The following is a 20,557-nucleotide window of genomic DNA, read 5'->3' on the forward strand; positions in this document are numbered from 1 at the left end:
ATGAATAATGTAGAAGCTATGAATAAAAATGATAAAACCACTTAATAAAACTAAATGTAAGTGAAACGGAATCACCAGAGGAAAGCACAGACAGAATTACTGGTAAGCAGCAATGAGTGACATACAGGTTTATGGTTATATAGTCCTGTGGTTAACCAGTATGTGGTTAATGAATACTCTTCTGTCAACAAGAAGTAAGCTAAGCATCTTCCTGCTTTTGCCAGCTTGTATCACAACCTTAAACTGGTTCTGAGATCTCATCTGATCTGTAGAAGATCTTGAAAGTAACTTCACTCCCTTCTTCATTCTGGCCTCATAGACTGGTAATGTGGCCTCGTTTTCCTGAAGTTCATTATCTTAATATCTTAATTTTCTGCATTTTTTTTCTATCTGGAAAGACTGTGAGGGCCATCAGAAGAAAGAAATTGATTATGTATTCTAGGAAAACAGCAGCACCCTACCTAATGCATCAGCAGTTGTCAAAAAAAAAAACAAAAAAAAAACAACCAACTGTGATCAAGATGAAAATGCTGCAGATTAATAAAAGCAATGATATATATTTTCAAAGTGTCTTTCAGCCCTGGTGATCTAGGTGTTGTATATAATAGTACAGGGAATAATTTTTTTGCTAGAAGATCTACAGTTGCCTCTCTGATATTTGTTAAGTATAAAGCTGTGAGTGTGGTTAGAGTTTTTATTCAGAAGAAAGCTGACTGAACTTTACTCCTGGTGCCTTATAGAGAAATCTGGTCTACAGGTGGAAAAGCAGCAATAAAGCTTTATCTTGTAATTTAGAATTTAAAAATTGTCAGCGTGGTGATCCTTGGTCTCGGTAGATGTAGGACCCAGGAGTTGAGGGCTAAGGGGAGTCAAACAAGGATCTAAAATTACTTTTGCTGCTGTTGCAGTTCTTTTGCTCTCAGAGAGTACTTTCTAGTGAGGATATGGAGGTGGGAAGATAGTAGGCTGTGATTGGGAAGGGCTGTGTTTCAGCTTCTGTTTTCTCAGGGCTGTGATGCAGGATTATTGTCGGCTTTAGTTGCAGCAGCCAAAGTGGTTAGCATCTCTGGCCACAGGCTTCCTGTTAGATCTTGGCCAAGACACTTTATCTCCCCACAGTTCCTCATTTGTAAAGTGGGGAGAATACCTCTCTAATTCACTGGGCTGTGATGAGGACAGTTTCCAGTAACAGTTATGTGTGTGTGTGCCTGCTGTGATGTTGATGCAGACCATTAGCACCAAAGTAGGAACTGCATTAAGAGAAGTATTGAATTGCAAGTAGATGTGCATGGAGTGGGGGGGATATTGCTGCTAGAGGCAGGCATTTATACTTGTATTTACATTTATATTTATACAGATAAACCAAGCAAATTATAAAAATGGGAGGTCTTATAAGGGAAGAGGCTCAGCCTTCAGGCAGGGCTGGAGTCAGGCAGTAAAATGAAACAGGCAGAGCTGTATGTGCCTGGAGGAGGGGAACTTGAATTTTCTTACAACAGCTCCCGGTAATCTAACTTGGGATAATGGCCCTTGTTGTCTCTGACTGATAATGAAGATACCAGTATCTGAGACCTCCATGATGCTGAGATAAGGATGCTAAACCTGCCAACAGCCAATGTTTTTATCGCTGTACAGGCCAAAGCCATAATAATTACAAACACGAGGTCTTATCAAAGATAGAGAAAATTACTTTTGTTACTGAAAAAATGCCTGAAGTAATGCTGGTATTGTCCAAAAACAAATCCAGAGGTAGCAGGATTTGAATGCCTCATGGTCACAGGGGGATACAAAACCGTCCGGCCCCCCCAGCAGCCATCCAAATGGGCACTTTTCAGAACCCAGAGCTGTGGCATGCGCACAACAGTTTTGAAAAGGCTTTCACAGTTTTCTTACTGAATAATAGAGAAACTGAGCATAATGCTCTGCTATGTCTTCATTAAACATTTTAATTCTCTGCGGACAGGCTGTTGGGATTTTTTTTTATTATTTTTCCCATTCCCTTGTTTCTTGGCATTGCATTAGCAGATTGTTTTTGAAGGATTCTGGTTTCTAATATGGAATTGATCTAGTGCTAGCTTCAACCACAAAGCATGGAATTTGATGATCCACCTTGGGGACTTGAGCACCCAGCTCTCTTTAATATTAACAAACACTGTTGGTCAGATTCCCTTGGCAGTTCTGAGTCAACCACAATTTCTAAGCCTCTCTGAACTAACTGCCTTTCAAAAGTTCAGATAATGCACCAGTAGTCTAGTAGATCAGATAAACTATAACTGTTAGGGGTAACCTCCTTATTTTGCAAACAAAGTGTAGAACATTTACATATAAATGATTTTGTGTTTTTTTTTTCCAAATGCTTTGAGCAGTTGCCACAGAGGGAGTGCATCCAGCAGCAGACAGTAGTGAGCCCATGCTGCCTCACATCTGTCTGCAGGTACAGACAGCTAGTGGTTGGTGTAGTTTGGGGTGTTCTGGTTCTGTTTGAAAGGACTACCTTTTCTCAGTACATGTGTTCAGTAATCTTTTCTCTTGCAGGGAAAAGCTTCACACTGACTATCACAGTCTTCACAAACCCGCCACAAGTAGCCACGTACCACAGAGCCATCAAGATAACGGTGGATGGACCTCGTGAACCCAGAAGTAAGTGAACTAACTATAAAGAGCATTTACAGAAGGTCATGTTGATTATTTAGCACATGCGTTCATCATCAGCCATATGCAATGCAACAACATCCAGTGCATGTGGAGCTGTGGGTGTGCCTCAAGCCAGGGTTGTCCTGAGAGTGGTTTAAGTTATGCCTTCTTGTAGGCTTATTTTTCATGGGTGTCCATCTGATGTAGAATATGAATTACTTTGCATTTATAAAGTATCTACGTAGGAATGGTTTGGATTGTACCCAAAAGCTGACAGAAGGCATGCTGGTAAAAGGTGGGCAGCATATACCTTATGCATCATTTCTTGCTAGTCTCGACTTTCAGATGTTAAGAGGGTTTTAAAGTATTGGAAACCAATATATCATTGACCTAAGTTTTCAAGCTCAGCCACCCTGGAAAAATAAATAAATGTCTGAGAGGCAGCACCTGGTTTCTCCCTTGTAGAGTTCACTGTGCCTCATTCCGCTGTACAACTTGGGAAAACAGTAATTGCTGGAAGCGATGCTTCCAACGAGCAGATGCAATTACCCTGGTGGGACACCCATTCTCACAGATGGGCAATGTTTCCTATTTTATTTTTTCTTTTTTAAGAATGAAGTGTAAGGAGAAGATGAACGTTTTGATATCCCAGGGGAATATCCACACCGTTCACACACGCAGTTGTTTTCATTGGGTTAGAGGGTGAAGGCTGCTTTGTTCTGGGGGAAGCGAGGTTGCACAGGTAGGCAGATGTAGGTGCTTCTCTAGCATATGCTCTGCCTGTTATCACAGGCAATCTTTTACCTCAGAATGTGGAATTTTCACATTTCTATCAAAATGCCCTGATGTAAATTGAGGTTTGTGGTTAGTTCTTCACTCCTCCTGCACACTTGGCAGAAGTTCTGGCTGTTGCTTAAGTGGAGTCGTCTTGGGAGAAGAAAGCAGTAAGATTCAAACACCCACTAGGGAATGAGACATGCAGCTCGGGGCTACTTTAACTGAGTGGTGGAAGAGAAGGGTTTGAAACTTCAGTTTAAATAGCTTAGAAAACTCCTAACTTCCATGTGCATTTTTTTAATGAAGCCTTCGTTTGCCTGAGTTGTGTCATGATGCTGCATGCATTTAATGGAAAAATCTGACCTACATATACTTACTTAAACTTAAAACAAATGCTGATGCCAGGGCAAGACTTCTTTAGTTTGTATTTTTGTGTTGTTGTTTTTTTCTGGAAACTGGTTGAATTGTCCCTGAAAAATGTCCACCATGAACCAGGCACCATGTTCACAGCTGTGCACATAAAATAGATATTTGTACATGCAAGCTCCAGATTTGCATTTGCAATTACCTGGACATGTTCACAGTTTGCATACAACAAATAAGCTTTGTTTCTTTGAATATGAGTTTGCAAGAATAGTAAGACACAAAATCATCCTGCAGGCATGCCCTACTGTTTTAAATCAATTCTTCAGTTGGTATAGTAGTTAATATTTAATAAGATTTTACATTTTAAAAAGGAAGTAGAAATATAATACATACTGAAGCAACACTCATATCTTCCTGACTCAAATGTATGTAAAAGCTTCCTTGTAAATGATTTCACTTTGTCATAGGCAAGTCAGAGGTACAAAGGAGCTCCGTGCTCAAGGAGGCTTTACATGTGCCATGAGCAGAGGTCAGCTACCCTTGGCAGGAGTGCACTGCTCCTTTTATTGCTAAGTCACTCATGACGCAGGGTGGAAGGGATTCTGCTCCTTTCACTTCTAAGTGGGCTGCAAGGTCCTGCAAGCTGACTTCTCACAAGTTTCAGAACTGTGTCAGCTGTTGCAGTCATTGAATCACAGAAGGATTTGAGTTGGAAGGGACCTCAAAGCCCACCTGGCCCCAACCCCTGTCATGGGCAGGGCTTCCCCCCGCCAGCTCAGGCTGTCCAGGGCTTCGTCATCAGGGCTCCAGGGATGGGGCACCACAGCTTCTCTGGACAGCTGTGCCAGCGCATCACCGCCCTTTGAGGAAACAGTTTCCCCTAACATCTAACCTAAACATCTCCCCTCTTTTAGTTTAAAGCTACTCTCTCTTGCCCTATCACTATCAGACCATGTAAAAAGTTGTTCCCCCTCCTACTTATAAGTTCTGTTCAAGTACTGAAGGCCGCAGTGAGGTTTCCCTGAAACCTTCTCTTCTCCAAGCTCATTCTGGTCTCTGCTGTCTTTATTCCATGTTTGGCTGTAATACTGAGTGGCTTGAAGGGATGAAGTGTTATGAAGCAGAGAAAAAGTGGTATTCAGAGCTTTCTCCCTTCCTTGTTCCTCACTTGTCTGGAATAACCCTGATAGTTTTCCCAACTGTCACCCAGACACCAGTTTTTAGTAATCAAACTCCGAATTTATTCTCTCCAAAATAACTGTTATGTCTCTGACACAGTCCTGCTGTTTGAAGCTACACGTGTGTTTTTTATCCCCTCTCTCAGTAGCTGTCTCCTGTTCTGCTCTGCTTTGATTAGATCAAGGTACATTTGTGGCCCGAACCAAAATAGATTGCGTGGCTGTTACCTGCACGGGAATTGTGGTTGAACATACCACTACTTGCATGCCATGTACTGAGTGGATTGAAAATGATATCAGCCTTCTCACATGCAGGCTAGAATCAAAATAAAACAGGGAGAGAAGTGCTTCTAGCTCAGTGATCAATATTTGGGAACTTGCATGTCTAGAGATCTGTGAGTCAGTCCAGGCTGCAGGAATTGCAGAAATACCGATATGTGATTTCTAAGATATCCTAATTCAAAAGAAATGTGGGAAAGAGAACAGTAGGAGCAAAATTAGATATTGCTGTCTTGCAGACCTCTGGAGAAACCATGCTTAACTTGAGAACCAACCGTAGTTAATTCATTTACTTTGTTTGTAGTGGTTGCAGATAGGCTGAATTCTAGTGAGCATCTACGTGGCCTGTAAAAAATACTGGGAGGTGTGATGTTATTTTTTAGGTAAAGTCAGAGCTTTGTAACAGGACAATTTTCAGTGAAATTAACAGGTTGCAGAAATATTTATTTGTTTGTTTGTTTGTTTATTAAAAAATAGCACCAAACCTTTAGACCGATTAACTTTGGAAAAAACAGAAACTTGTTCTTTTGTCTTCAGAAAATGACAGTATAAGAGCAGTTTCTAAGCCAGAATTAAAAGGGTTCTAAATTTTTTTTAATGATAAAGGACAGCCTCTTAAGCTATACATGTTTGGGAGGAAAAAAACAACTTCGAATAGTAATGCAAAACAGCATTTGAAGCCATTTTTGGCAAGCAGAAAAATACTCGGACCAAAGGCTCTGAAAGCAAGCGTACAAAGCACAGACTTTTTGGCTCACTCTGATGTGTGGAGATGTCACAATAGGCGACGATAGCACCATGTGTTTCCTTGTAAGTGCACACCACCCCTCTCTGAACCAGTTCTGACTCTGGTTTTCAGACTGCGAATTCTTGCATGCTGTGTCATACATTTGGTCACAATGTACAATCTATGGGCAGTTCTCTGCCTATTTGCATATGTAACTATAAAATTTGTATTTAAAACTGTGATAACTACTTGTGTGCGTTGTTTACAGCATTGCCTTTTTTTTTTTTTTTGCCACTGAATTTCTGACTCTGCCTATCCAGATGATTCTTCTCATCTAATTGTCAGGGTTTGTAGAGAGGGCCAAGGTACTTAAGAATCTGGCTCTTCCTCCACTGCTTTCATTATGTGTTTTGAAAATCTCTTTTAAACTTAGTATTTTCATTCTCCAGCTTTACAGAAATGCTTATTTTCATTTTTTTATATAAAAAGAAATAATAATGCACCATCAGAGAGAAGGGCAAGATGACCTAACCCATCATTTTCTTCTCCAACTTCTATGATTCATAAAGCAATTTATGATTTTATGAGCTAAGTCCATGGAGAAAATCATTAGCAGTAACCAGATCAAGAGTAGTGCTCTTGATGAAAATACTTTTGGTTAGGAAACTTGGTAGAAATAGCATGACTCCTAAATTAAATATTTCCCTTAGGCCATTTGACCTACCGTGTATGTCTGCTCAAAAATTAGGTTTTTCTTCTTTTGACTGCTTCTTTCTGTTTTTCTCATTGAATTGTTTTAACCTACATAGCTCTGAAAAAATCACTAATGGACCAGGTGCCTGAAAACTGTGCAAAATGAAAGGGCTGCACAGATTTAGCCCCAGCGGCCCTGAGCTGTCCAAGGTTAAGCTGTGCATTAAATATGATTATCCCATATTGGGTATGTGGTTTTCCCGAATACTTTTTTGGCATCCTTGTATCAAAGGACAGGATACAGTGAAGCAGACAAGGAATAATATTGCTAAGCAGGATTGGAGAAGGAGCTTTAAAGGCTGCTGGCTGAAGAAATGCCTTTCGAGGGACAGTTGTTGGCCTTCTCCTCCCAGCAGAGCTAGCCATGGGAATGCACAGCTTTGCTCTGCCACAACTGAGGGCACCCTCAGACCTTGATCTGGAGTGGTCCTGGATTGTTTGTGAAGTTCAAAGAGAAGTCCCTGGCCTGGATCTGCTCAGAAGGAACACCTTCACCTTCAGCCCCCTTCTGCAAGGAAAGGCCAAGCAGTTCTCCAAACCTTTGTCATCTCAGTGACCTGAATTAGCACAAAATGCCTTCATTTCTTATTTGTTTGCTGCTGCAAGTACCTTCATCTGCTGGAAACTGAGACTAATGTGTACCAAAGAGCTGTTTAGAAATCATGAAAATGAACCATCACGTCACTGGAACAGGCTCATCCTATGAATTTCAACAGTGGCTTTTTAGATCCTTCCACTCACCTGAAGATGTACAGTGCTTAATAGTTTCTTGGTAGAAAATGCACAGAGGGAAATGTGGCATTTTCAAGTTCCTTCCTGTGCAGCAAAAGCCCTGCACTGAAATGCGAGCACAGTTGGGACTCTTTCCCTTTGCTAACACTAGCTGTGTGCCACATTCTCCATGGCATACCGCCCTCTGAGCATAGGAACCCAAACTTGCAAATCACTTTTTAAAATCTTGGCTTAGATACTTGCCCCTGAGAAGTTCCAATCTAAATAAATCTTGTATAGACAAAAGAAAGGGACGGGCTGCAAGAAGAGCCGATGGCTGAGCAGCGCTGATTCTCTGCGTGTATCTGCATCCCTGTGTCCCATTGTCTCATTGACACTGCCCACAGTGGGTGGATGGGACATCATAGTCAGCTTGTGCAATGGCAGTGTGCAAGCCTACAGCAACTGTGTGAACTGGCAAAACATTTCTAGCCCAAATCCAAGCAATGTGACTGTCTCTAAGTGGGTGCTGAACATGCTGTAGATGTAGGGGCGTCGTTTTTGTCCTGCTCATTATTTCTCTTTTGCTTTATATACCAGCATCCTTGAGATTTCATGGTGCAGATACTTCCTTTCCACCTGGAAAAGGAGGATTGAGATTATTTTCTCTGGCGTTTATCAGTCTCATTGTTGAGACAGTGGGGAGAGTTGAAGTATGGTGACAAGGGGCAGGGAGTTGGCCATTATAGTTTAATGAAATTGCCAAAATACTTGCAATACAAAATCTTCTTTTAAGCATTGCTATATGGACTGCTTTCCTGGGCGTGTGGTAGCTCTTACATATTTGCTTGCCTAAGGCGTAAACTCCATTTTTTAAAGATAGACAGAAGTGTTGACAGTGTAAGTTCTTTCCTCACATAAAGTAGGAAAAGAGAGGAAGTAAGAGGTGTTATGATGTAGGCTAGAAGCAGCCTGGTTCTCTATACATTATTTCTTCCCCTTGATTGAGTCACTTAATCTCGCACAGATCTCTTTCTTCCCTCTTGAATTAGTGTGATTTAAAATTGAGGTTTGTACTTGTTCATTTCTTTCACTTTTTTTTTTTATCTTTGCCAATTTAATTATTGCACTGAATACTCATTATTTTATTGCCTACTGGTTGAACAGCAACAAATACAGTGGTATTTTTGTTTACCTATATTTGTACAATGGAATTTTTAATATATCTACTGTTGGTGCAGTTCTACTACAGTTAGTGGGAGAGTCCTCTGTAACTGTGGTGAAAGAAGAATTAGGTGAATGTATATTCACGGAGTCACAGTAGGGTTTGGGTTGGAAGAGAGCATGAAGCCCACCCAGCCCCAACCCGCTGCCGTGGGCAGGCTGCCCAGGGCCCCATCTAACCTGGCCTTGAGTACCTCCAGGGATGGGGCACCACATCTTCTCTGGGCAGTCTGTGCCAACTTAGAAAAATGCTTCCAAAGCAGACAGTAGTTCTGACATTCTCCTGTCAACTGCACTTAACTACAAAGAATTAATTGCTGCTGAGATTGATAGACAAGACTTTTTGGAGGTGGGGGAAGTGTTTCTCTGTAGTAACATGAGAAAGGTCTGCATAGATTTCACATGCATTTGTGTGGGTGTGTATGCAAGAAAAACACTGACATACAGTCTGCTGGCAAGTAGGTTGGCCAATGGTAGTGTGACTATCTGCTGGTCTCCCCTGTGGCTGTTGCTCACTGAGTCTCAGTCAGACTGTCCATACCTCAGTGCTGCATGGCTCAGTGCAAAGCATGAGGGAGAGCAATGCTTTGGTGAGTCTGTGTCCACTGATCTTCTAAATTGTAGGAGAAAGAGTTGTCTGTTGTATGGTAGCACACTTTGCTTATTAATGTCTGAAAGATATCCTAAGGAGTAAGAAGAATGAAAATATCGCCCTTGCCTTCTTTAATTGTGGAACAGATAAGGAACAGTCTGTGAAAATGGGAGGAGTCATGAAAAAGAATTTAACTGGCCATAGTAGTAAAGTCTAGTAGTAAAGTTCATACATTTTTCTCTCTCTCTCTCTCTCTCTTTTTTTTTTTTTAATAGCTTCAGCCCTTTGTTCTTCCTTGGCAGAGTGGTGTCATTGGAGCCCATTAAGCACTAAGTATACCAGGCTGCCTTCTCCGGGTTGACCAGTCAAGAGGAGTCAGGCTGTGTCATAACCCCAGCGCATAAAGCTGCACAAAACTTTCGGTGACCGTGTTGATTTAATTACTAAGGATTCTGTTTGGCTGACTCTGTCTGCCTCTCCTACCTGAACCCCACATTATGGGCTGTTCTTCATTACCTGCTCTACCTATCTTTGCAATCTAGCCGCAAACAGTTTTGGTTGACCACACCACTTCCCTCTTGAAAGTTAATACTGTTTGACTCATTCTGCACTGCTAACACCAAGCCAAAGAAAACAAGCCAAAGAATAACCTGCTTGTATGCAGTTTGGAAACTTCTCAGAGGCCCTGCTTTCAAAATGCTATACAGTAGCTTACTATATCTCTCTGCAGCTGCAAAGAAAATGAGGAAAGTAAAAATGGTTCAAGAACCTAAAATAAAGACATGGCAAAACCACATGAAATTTATGAGCTTTCAGTGAACTGCAGTCTTGTGTAGGCACAGTGGCACGTTAGTACAGAGGAGGGGCTACTTAGTAACTTACAGATAAAAAGATTCAACCTCATTTCTTAGCAAAAGCGGGTATTTTCAGCTACTGTGTGAAGACACCGCCCACCAGCCTTATTAAAAGGAAAGGTCTTTAGTTCAAGGGAAACACATAACCTGGCTACATTGCCTCTCAGAGGCATGCATTGAAGCCATCCCCACCTGGCACAACCTCGGCTCAGAGGGCAGGGCTTCAGCTTCATCCCAGCTAAGTCTGTGCTTTTAATGAGAATTCTCATTCCCTTAATTCAGCAGAGATTCAAAAGAGAACGTTCAAGGGATGTTCAGACGTTGTGTTGAGGGACATGGTTTAGTAAGAACTATTGGTGATAGTTGGATGGTTGGACTGGATGATCTTGTAGGTCTTTTCCAACGTTGGTGATTCTGTGATAGATGCAACCGTCTTCAAAGGGTTGCTCAAACTGTGGCTTAGTCCTTGCAGTCTGAGACTTGTGTTTCTGCAGCTTTTTCCTTGGACAGAGGTCTATTTTTGCGCCAATGTTTTTTCTTGATTGCTGGCATATACTTGTCTGTTGCACCTCCTCTCTCTGCACCTCCTCTCTCATCCCTATCTTCAACTATTATGTCTCAGCCCATGTCTAGAGGGTATTCTTTTGGCAGTTTGCACATATGGAAAGATACAAACTATAAAGAAACGAAAGAAGATTTTGGCAATGTACTGCTTAAGTGGGGAGTCATTAAAACTTTGTCAAGGAGTCAGAATTCTTGGAGCATATACATCAACATGGGGAAAAGGGAAAAGATGGCGAAGGGTATAATTTTGCAGACTAATTTAACTTCATGAATAACTTCTTCCCTCAAAACTCAGTTCCCTTACTTCTGCTTCACTGAGGTTCTTCCAGAGAAGAACCCACAGAATAGTTGCCCTTTGACAACAAAAATAGAGGACACCTATATGTCACGTTCATTAAAAGTTTTGGTGGACCAGTATCAAGCAAAATAGTTGTGGTGTTTTGGTGTGGGGTTTTTTTGTTTGTTTGTTTTTTGGTTTTTGGTTTTTTTTTGTGCGTGTTAAGGTTTAAGCAGAAGCATGTTTGTGCACTGCTGTTTGTTAGTACAGCACAGGCTGTACCAGCTTGAGGGGAGGAAGCATCTTTCCTGCCCGGCAGCAATTTCCAAGATTGCTTTTTCTGGCTGTTGTAACTCAGGATAAACGTGAGACTTTTCAAGTGTTCATCAGGATCAGAGAGGCCTGTAGTTATGCACTCAGTGTGCCTGGCTGGAGGGAGGATGACCAAAAGCCCCAGGTTTTGCCTTTTTTCAGGAAGGGTGCACTCTTCAGCCCACCACCATTCATCTCAATATGTGGACTCTCCCACTGCAGCAGGAGAATTAAATATGGAGAGAATTGGGGAGACAGAAGGGATCAGAGCCTGTAATTAGGGCTCTCATCTGGAAAATAGGAAACTGAAGTTCATTTTCTACTACCGATCAGGCAAGATGGGCTTGGTTCTGACTCTCATCTGCGGGCAAGACTCCCTCTTGTTGGAAATTTGTGGCCTGCTCTATCCATAGCATCTGTTTATGAGGGTGGATTTTTTTTTAATGTTCTGATTTTAAAAAGAAGCAGTAAGAAAAACAGTATTGCTGGTTTTAATATTTAGAATATTTAACTCCCGTTAAAAGATGTAGGAAAAAGTGCCCCAGCTGCTCAGCAGGAGCTGCAAATCACTACTGTGTGTTACTGCTCTATGGTGAGTGAGGGGTGAGGAATGCCAGCAGAGAGGCCATCAGCTGTCTCACATTTCCCACGGACAAGGGTCTGCATTGGGGAAGCTGCTGGAGAGCAGTGAATGTGCCACATGAATCCTTGTTTGCCTTCTTGGCATCACCAGACACTTGCTTAACACACAGCCAAATTGGATTATCGAGTGGAAAAATTAAATGCAGAGCAAAGGATGACACCTGAAATGTCTAGCATGTCTGCAGTTAGTCAGAACAACAAACAGATTTTCCATAAAGGCACAGAAAGCCCAAGGTTTGCCAGGGAGCTGATAGAAGAAACACAGCTGGAAAGATTTCCCGGTGTCAGTCCGTCTGTGTTTGGCATTACATGGCGCTGGCAGTATTTAGCATTCGGCTTTTGAAGGACATCTGGATGTCAGGCAGTTCACTGTGCTGGGAATGGTGCATGTGCATAATTCCCTGTCTCGTTCTCACGTTTCCCAGTACCTTGTGCCTAAGGTCAGGTTGGGTCTGATGACCAACACTGCTTCTGCTGGTAATTACAGACACAGCACAAGAATGTTTAACATAATATCCTGTCTGCCATGATGTTCCTACTGTCTGGAAATAAGGCTTTCCTTACACGGTGCTTAAGAAAAACAGCCAAAAAATATAATTCCTGATGAGTCTACTCAAAGCTCTGTCTACCATCACCCTCATTTCTCTTACAGCACTATTTTTAACAGAGGAGAAGGAAAACATCCTACAGCTTGTCTAGTTCCTCTACTAGTAGCATTTTACACAGTATTTTTAACACTGTCCAAGAGGTTGGTGTGCTTCAGTGCACTCCTGCAACAGTCTCTGCAGTGCCCAGATGTGGTGGAAGTCCCTTCCAAGTGGTGAAGGCTGTGGAGGAAATCACTCTTCAGTCTGGTTTCATTTTCAAGTGTCATCTTCTAGAGTTTCATAGGGTGCCATATAACAGCAGTTAGTGGAGTTGTAAGCAAGTGCATACCTCTGTACAAGATAAGGTCAGGTCTAATTTAACACACAGTAAATGGTATTACATTGGTTGCTGTTTCTGCAAATTTAGAGGGAAAAAAACCTCTAAATTATTTAATGGGATGCTTGATACATGGAAAAAAAAAAACATTATTCACTTAGGCATGATTTCCATTTTTAGCAAGAAAAAAAATCTGATTTTCAAGTCTTTTCATTACCTAGCTTTGTAGTAGTGTAGAAATACATTCAACTCATTTTGCTTTACAATACTGTATATATATGCACTAAAAAGCACATACTTTCATCCTAGGATAATGTGAAAGAATATTTTCTTCTCACGCATACAGAATAATTGGATATATTTTAACTCCATGGTAAAAACAATTTTTACCACTTTATTGGCTGAGCACAATGAAACATGGCTTATTTTCTACCCAGCTAGAGCTGGAGCCAAACCAAAGCCATTCATACTAACAGCCCTGAAAAATGAAGATGCTTGGATTAACTTCTAATACAGTTCCAAAGTGGTGAAATTTTATTAAACCAAAGCATTGGGTCCAATCTACCCACTTTGGCAAAGCCTGAAGTGACACTGTTTTCCCGTGTATTTTTGGGTTGCACAGGGAGTGAAAAGCCTCCTATTCATCCTGGGGAAAAGAGTTGCAGAGAGGAGAGGTGTTCTGCTCCCCCTGGGGACGAGGGGCTCTGCTTGAATTCGTTGTGGCTGTCTCCTGCTGGGCACCCATGGGGGTTTCAGTACCTGCATGGGCAGAACGGGAGCACAGAGTGCCTCACACCTCCCCTGGATGTGCGTGGGACGAGGGCTGCCGAGACGCATCGTTCCGGTTGCTTCCACATCCAGCGCTCCGAGCTGGTGGCTGCTGTCCAAGCTGAGCACTCTGCTGCCTCTTGAAGTCTATAAAACTGTGTTTCCCTCACATTAAGAGGGAAAAAACTTTCACATTGTGTTGCTGTAAAAGTATCAGAAAAACTCATGTTTTCTCTACACTCTTCATTTAATATTCTGTGTAAAAAAAGTCTGCCTGACCTCACTGAGGCAGTATTTGAAAGGGATAAGGGGAAAGAAGAAAGTCAAGAAGCCCGTAATGCTTTAATTTAGCCAAACAGGCTGGATATCCTGTTTATTGTAAGCAAAGGCTCAAACTCTGTTTCCTCAAGGAAGAGAGAGGCACGAATGCCACCAGCTCTTTCCCCTTTGCCTTGTCTGGTGTTTGGGAGTGCTGTCACTGGGGTGCACAGCAGCTGAGGGAACTGGGGTTGTTCAGTCTGAAGAAGAGGAGGCTAAGGGGAGACCTCATCACTCTACAAACACCTGAAAGAAGGTTATGGTGAAGTGAGGGTCAGCCTATTCTCCCAGGTAACAGCGATAGGATGAGAGAGAATGGCCTCAAGTTGCACCAGGGGAGGTTCAGATTAGGTATTAAGAATTTATTCTCCAGAAGTAGTGGTGAGTGGTTGGACTAGGTGATCTTAGAGGTCTTTTCCAACCTTAATGATTCTGTGGTTCTCTGGCTCTGTGCAGACTAGTGGTTTGGACACGGTACTGATCTGAGAGGCAGGCATATGCCACAGGTTCGGTGCCTGACCATGAGCAGGCCACCTCGTTTCCTCGTGATTCAGTTTTCCACTTGTAAAATGGAGATAATAATAGACCTGTGCTTTACAGAGGTGAGCTAAGGACAACTTGCCTGCTCTTTAAGCAAGTTGTTTAGAGGGTAACTTCAAAGTAAAGCTAATAAACACAAAAACACAAGTCACTCTAGCAAGGCTCTGCCTGTGCATTTATAATGGCTTGGGAAAAGTACTTACATTTGTTACATCTTTCTGACACAGTTCTTCACCTTCCTACCACAAAAAGCAGGTTCTGTGCTTCTACCTGTAGCAACTGGCAGGGGAGAAAAGGTTGCATAGCTCTTCTGACTGGGGAAAAAATAAATAAAAGTCACTTTTGGAGCTACATCTGAGGTGACAATTGCCTGATGTTATCTGTAGGTAGTTCCCACCGCAAAGCTTCCACATGTAGACCAAAATAAATAGCTGAGTTGCCCCGAGCAGGAGCCTTTGGGTTCTGGTTCTCTGTCCAGCTCCAGTGACACAAGCAGGGTTTCCATGCATGTCAGGAAGCTGCAAGTCAGTACCCCAGATAGTTAAAATCTAGGGCTTTAGTTGGTGGATGGGCAATGAAGAGACTTGCAGAGGTATGTTCAGGAGTGGGGTGCCCTGTAGTAACTCCAGGAGGATGCTGCACTTTTGGTTATTTTGTTAATTCTAGTTAATGCAGTGCATCAGAGGGGAAGGCTGATTGCTGCCTGGTAGTCCTGAGTGTAGCTTGTAGGACCTGCTTGCCTGTGCATGAGACTGCTAGGCCCTGGGGTAGCTTGGGGCCACGGAGGCAACCGCAGCAGCCTGGCCAGAATAGGAGAAAGCAGAGTATGAGGAGGTCAAGCTGCTGACTTAACAGCAGAAAATGGCTGAACTGAGTTCAAAATGAGGAATAAATAGCACTGGGGATGTGAATTTGGAGGGATCTAAATGTTGGCACTGCAGGACCTCAGGTAAGACTGCTGAAGCTTAAACTAATCCAAATGTATGAGGTATTTTACACATCTTGTATGACTCCATATGTTGGTGTTCAAGTTCAGTGTCAGGAGCAGCATCCAGGTCTGTGCTGCAGACAACCAAAGTGCTTGCTCTTGGCCCACAGGAATGTCAGATAGAAGTCTTTTTCATCTTTTTTCCCCCACCACCGCCTTCTTTTTTCTTTTTGGAAGTCCTAATGGTCTCTTTAACAGTGAAACCACTGCTATATAATATGTCTTTTTATATTTTAATTTTCTTTTCCCCTCCTGGGATAATTTATAGCACAGTGTGGAATCTGAGACAGTTCATGCTGTGCCAAAAGGCCTGGCAACAGGAAGAAATGCCGAGCCACTGAGATTTGGAACCATAATACAAGTTATAAAATTTAATTTTAGAAATGCAGCTACTGGGAACTGCTTTTGAATGTACATTTTCCTCTTAGTGTACAAAATGGTCCTGTGTCTTGATTACACTGTTAGGGTGGCATGAAAGAGTGCTCTGTAAAGTAAGGGAATACAGAGCTTTTCAGAGATCACTTGTTGCTTATTCACCAATATGCAAAATTGGAAGCTGGGTGTTTATAAATGTTTAGATTTTAAATAATATGGGAATGTGTGGATTATTTGGAGGAGTTTTCTATCAGTCCATTTCACTGCTGATGCCTTGAGCTCAGGATGGACTCGCCATAGGAGCACAGGAGGTGGAGAGGCAAAGCAGGTGGAGATGCACAGAGAGCTGGCAAAGGCAACTTTTTATTGCAAGACAGTGAAAATCAGGAGCAGACAGGCAGCAAACTGTGGTGTTTGGCAGAAACTGTGGATAACACCATCTTCTTCTATGGAGCACGTAGAACTAAAGCTGTCTACTCATTGACCAGGCTAGACATTTGAGATATATTCATATCAGGACAACAGTGTGCTTTCATGTAGAAGGGAAACAGAAGGAATAATCAACAAAGATTCACAAGGCAGCTGATTTCCTGATTTGAGACCAGTGGTAAAGGAGAGATGGTGGAATCCACATGAAGGTTAGAGCAGAAGGTGCCCTGTTTGGAGCTGGGGATCCTACTCCATTGACTGAATACAGATGGGGTTGGGATATTTTCTCATAGTGCCACTGCTGTTAGCATCTCTCCCTCCATTTTGAAGAGCATCTTTGAAAGAACAGTTTGTGTGAGACAGTCCTCTTTTGGTCTTACTGCGAAGAGGTTATTTCCTGTGATCTGTAGGAAGAGGAAGGCAACTGGTTAACTCCTAAGAGGGTTCAAATGAGAATAGAAAACTTGTATTTTCATCATGCCTACCAGAAAGCAAGTGCTGCAGTAGGTGAGCATCCTTTGTGTAGGCTGTGCACACTGCTACTGAGCATCATAGCAGCATCACATTTTGTGGCAGTGTTCTACAGAGGGTCCCAGAGCAGAGAGCATACTGCTCATTGCTTCTAGCTAAGGCTTGTCTTGAAACCATTCCTGCCTGTGGCAAGACAGGTCCCTGCCCTTCCAAATGAATCTGGATGTACGCCAGTGCTGTGCTGGAGCAAGACCTTTTCAACTCCTTCCCTGTCACCTGGCAGCCCTGTTGGGCTACAGCACCAGCGTGCCTTGGGGATAGCATTCCAAGGCCTGCCCTAGGCCTCACCCTATACCCTGTAGCTCCCACCTGGCAGAGGCCAATGCCACTGTGCTTCAGCCTATGCTGCTGTGTTAGAGTCTGCTTTTTTATAGTTGGATGTATGATGGGGCCTCATGTTTTGGAAACTCCGGGTGCTACTAAGGGAGACTTCATAACCCTGCAGCTGCAATTCTGCCAGCATCTGGTGTTTCTTTCCTTTTTCTGTCTGGAAATCAATTGCTAAAGGGACAAAAATGAGATTTATTTGGGTTTGTTATTTTACAGCCCCATAGTATTGAGTACAGTACTTTATGATAGTTTGGGGTTAAATTTCTGCTGACTTACTCTGACGCAGGGTTAGCACAGGGACCACCACAAGTTTTCTCCTGTAATTCACCCCATCAGACGTCACTTCTTCCAAAAAAGCCTCCTCTCCCAGAGTGAGGTGTAGTAAGAAGGCACTGCCATTTTCAGTGGGCCTGGTTCTTCGTGGTAGACCATGTCTTGGGCTGCCCCGTGATATGGTTTCAATGCATTGTCTGTTTCTCCTGTCCTTGCAGAGAGGTATTTTTCAGTATAACTTCGGATAGCCACTAGCTGGTTAGATACTTCGCCAGTGGATGAGGGATTTAAAAAGTAAAATAAAAAGTCAAAAGACCTCATGTATCAGTGAGATTTTCTGATCTTTTTCCCCCCCCTCCCACAATAGGACATCGTCAGAAACTAGATGAGCAGACAAAGCCCGGGAGCTTGTCCTTTTCAGAGCGCCTGAGTGAACTGGAGCAGTTGCGTCGTACGGCCATGAGGGTCAGCCCACACCACCCAGCCCCCACACCCAACCCACGAGCCTCCTTGAACCACACCACTGCTTTTAACCCTCAGCCTCAGAGTCAGATTCAGGGTAAGTACCCAAAATCCTCCCCCACTCGCCCAGCACCTGCCCGGCACTGCTGGGAGCTCCAGGGCTCAGAGGCACTTCCTGCCTTGCTCCCATCTCTCTTTTTTGGCTGTCTAAAGACGCTTGGAGGCCTTGCAAGTCTTTGTTTTCTTGCAAAGATACATTATCACAGGCTTTTTTATATTTATAGGTGTATTCCTTGGTGGGTAGTTATCCACTGTGTGCTTGAATGAGAAAGAAGTGCCGTCAGGACCTTGATTTGGCCTTTCACAGGGAGGCAGTCACGAAGAGAGCTTTAGGCAAAGGACATTAGAGCCAAGACCTGAATGTGAGCAGGCCAGTATGAATGTATTTCTGGGGCTGGTTGTTATCCATTGGGTTGTACTTGGTCAAAAACTGATAAAATGATGACTCTGGAGTCCAATTTCCTCTGAGATGGAGGTTCAGATGTTGCCAGTGAAACCAAGCAATCCAGTTTGAAACCTTATCTGCCTCTACTGGATCTGAGTCTGTCACTGCTAAGATCAATTCTGACACCAAAATCAGTTGCAACTTAGTAAGCAGAGAATCAGATCACTACACTCAGCTGGTAACACACTCTGCAAAATGCCTATCAGGGTGCAGGTTCACAGTGAGATGCCCCCAAAGCAAGGATACAGCATGGTACTTGTTACAGTGAGAGTTATTCTCAGTGTATTTTTCTTCTGCTCTTCTGCCCAGAATGAAATGGTTGTAGTTGAGGTTCTCTGCTGATGCTCTGGGGAGAGAGAGTTACCATCAATTTCTTCTTTTTTTGGCATTTGTTTTTAAAATCAAGGTTTACTTCTGTGCATACAGGAAAGGTTATTGCTGATAGAATGTAATGCTTGCTGCATCTAGGGAGGTCTTTGGCCCACTGACATGTATTACAAACTTGCTGTTGACTTCACAGGGAGCAGAAGCGGGCATTTTTGAGAAGTACACATTGTGTTATAAAAGAGGCAGGGAAGAAAAAAAAAATGCAGAAGGACCACAAAACACCTTCCCTGCCTGGATCTAATCCTGCAACTTGCCAAGCCACAACTCTCACCTCCTTTGGCATTCTGAGCTGTAGATCAGGCCATGCTGGGCTGCTGCACAGGTCTCAGCTCCTGCAAAAGCTAATGCCCATGCTGCTGTGGCTGCTTGGCAGCCTGCAGCTCTGTGTGTGAAGGTAATAGTCACAGACGTGCATTCCTTGGCTTCTTGGCAACTCTATATGCTTAGCAGAGTATCAGGTTCAGCCACACTTATCCCCATTCCCTTGTTCTGCATGGAGGTCCCTCGTTGGGACGGCATCACACCTGTCTGGGGACTCAGCTGCTCTCTCCAGATTAACGTTTAGTATGTTGCTCTGTTTTGCTCTTCATGAGCATGGTTTTAATGTGTTTCACCTGCAGATGTAGCTCTGAAGGCAGCAGCAGTTGAATTGCTAGTATTTCCACATCGGTGCCCTCCTCCAAAGCTTCCCCTGAGTTCCCTCTAGTCTCTGTGCTAGGACCCCCTTGAGCAACTTGCTGAAGCTGCAATCTCTACTGGTGAGATAAACTCAAGCTCGAATCCTCTGTGTTGCCAGGGAACCTTTTGGCTGTCAGGGCTCATCTTTGCCCCACTATCACAGCAGGGCAAAAGGGCTGTGATGTGAGAAGGTGCACCACCACAGTGTATTCCTCAGTGTTCAAAGCAGGGCTGGCTGTCAGGCTGCTCTCCTGGGGGATATCAAGGGAGTCAGAGTGTTTCCATGTTGTTCTTTTTTAATGTTTCAGAACACAGTCCCCAAAATGACATGCTTCTGACCCTTTCCACTCTATTTCATTGCCTGCGTGGATGTCTTCGCATTCTGAAATATTTATTAAAACTTTCAGTGAAGAGTGCACGGGGTGCTTTGTATGTGGGCAGAAGGCACAAAAAGCCTATACATTGCTAGTTTCCAAGAAGCAGCATCCCATGGTGCTTTAACTCACACCATTATGAATCACAGGCTACTCCTCTCTTCATTTGAGCTCAATTATCTTTTTCAGAAAAAAAACAAAACTAACTCAAAATAGGCATCTCAGAATAGTTCTTGGATTTAAAGGGGCAGGTTGCCATGCCACTAAACTACTGTTTATTTGTTGAGGTTTTAGTCTATAAAAGGATTGAGGTTAATTTTAACTTCCTATTTTACCAAGTATTGAATTTGAGCATAAAGCTGCTTGTGTCATGGATACAAGTCCAAGCAAGTAAAGAGACCATAAATTGCTATAATCGAGTTTTATGCTTCTTTCATATCACAAGGAGCAAGCGAGTACACCTGTTCGTTTAAAAGTTCTAACCATAACCAATTCACAGACAAAAGGGGAGAGAAGGCTTCCACCGCATCACACGTGTTTTAAGTTGAAAGATTACTTTGTGCAAGTACTGAGCATATTGTGTCAAAGGGTTTGACCCAGCTCACAGCGTAAGGAAATGCAGTTAGAGCTCAGGTGGCAGCTAACACTTCATCCTTAACTCACCCCTTCCTTTGCACAGAGGAAGAGAAAATAGAGCTACGAGAGCTGGGTTGGGTTGCTATTTATGAAAGTTTAGGCAAAACCCTTGTGAAGTACTGGAATTTAGACATGCAATAAATGTAAAT

General features: G+C 42.9%; 1 protein-coding gene across 3 annotated transcripts in view; it reads left to right on the top strand.

Moving 5' to 3' along the window:
- RUNX1 (RUNX family transcription factor 1) overlaps positions 1-20,557 on the top strand; it is a 150,695-nt gene that overhangs the window by 99,480 nt on the left and 30,658 nt on the right. For 2 of the 3 annotated variants that reach the window (XM_065741755.1, XM_065741756.1), the window contains 2 exons: positions 2,536-2,640; positions 17,734-17,925. In XM_065741755.1, coding sequence (XP_065597827.1) covers positions 2,536-2,640; positions 17,734-17,925 — 297 coding nt within the window. The remainder of the gene's footprint in view (positions 1-2,535; positions 2,641-17,733; positions 17,926-20,557) is intronic. The other variant, XM_065741757.1, reaches the window with a different exon arrangement.

Source organism: Cyrtonyx montezumae, unplaced genomic scaffold (genome assembly GCF_038088225.1).
Source record: "Cyrtonyx montezumae isolate F1298 unplaced genomic scaffold, pur_monq_1.0 scaffold_3, whole genome shotgun sequence".
NCBI classification, from domain to species: domain Eukaryota; kingdom Metazoa; phylum Chordata; class Aves; order Galliformes; family Odontophoridae; genus Cyrtonyx; species Cyrtonyx montezumae.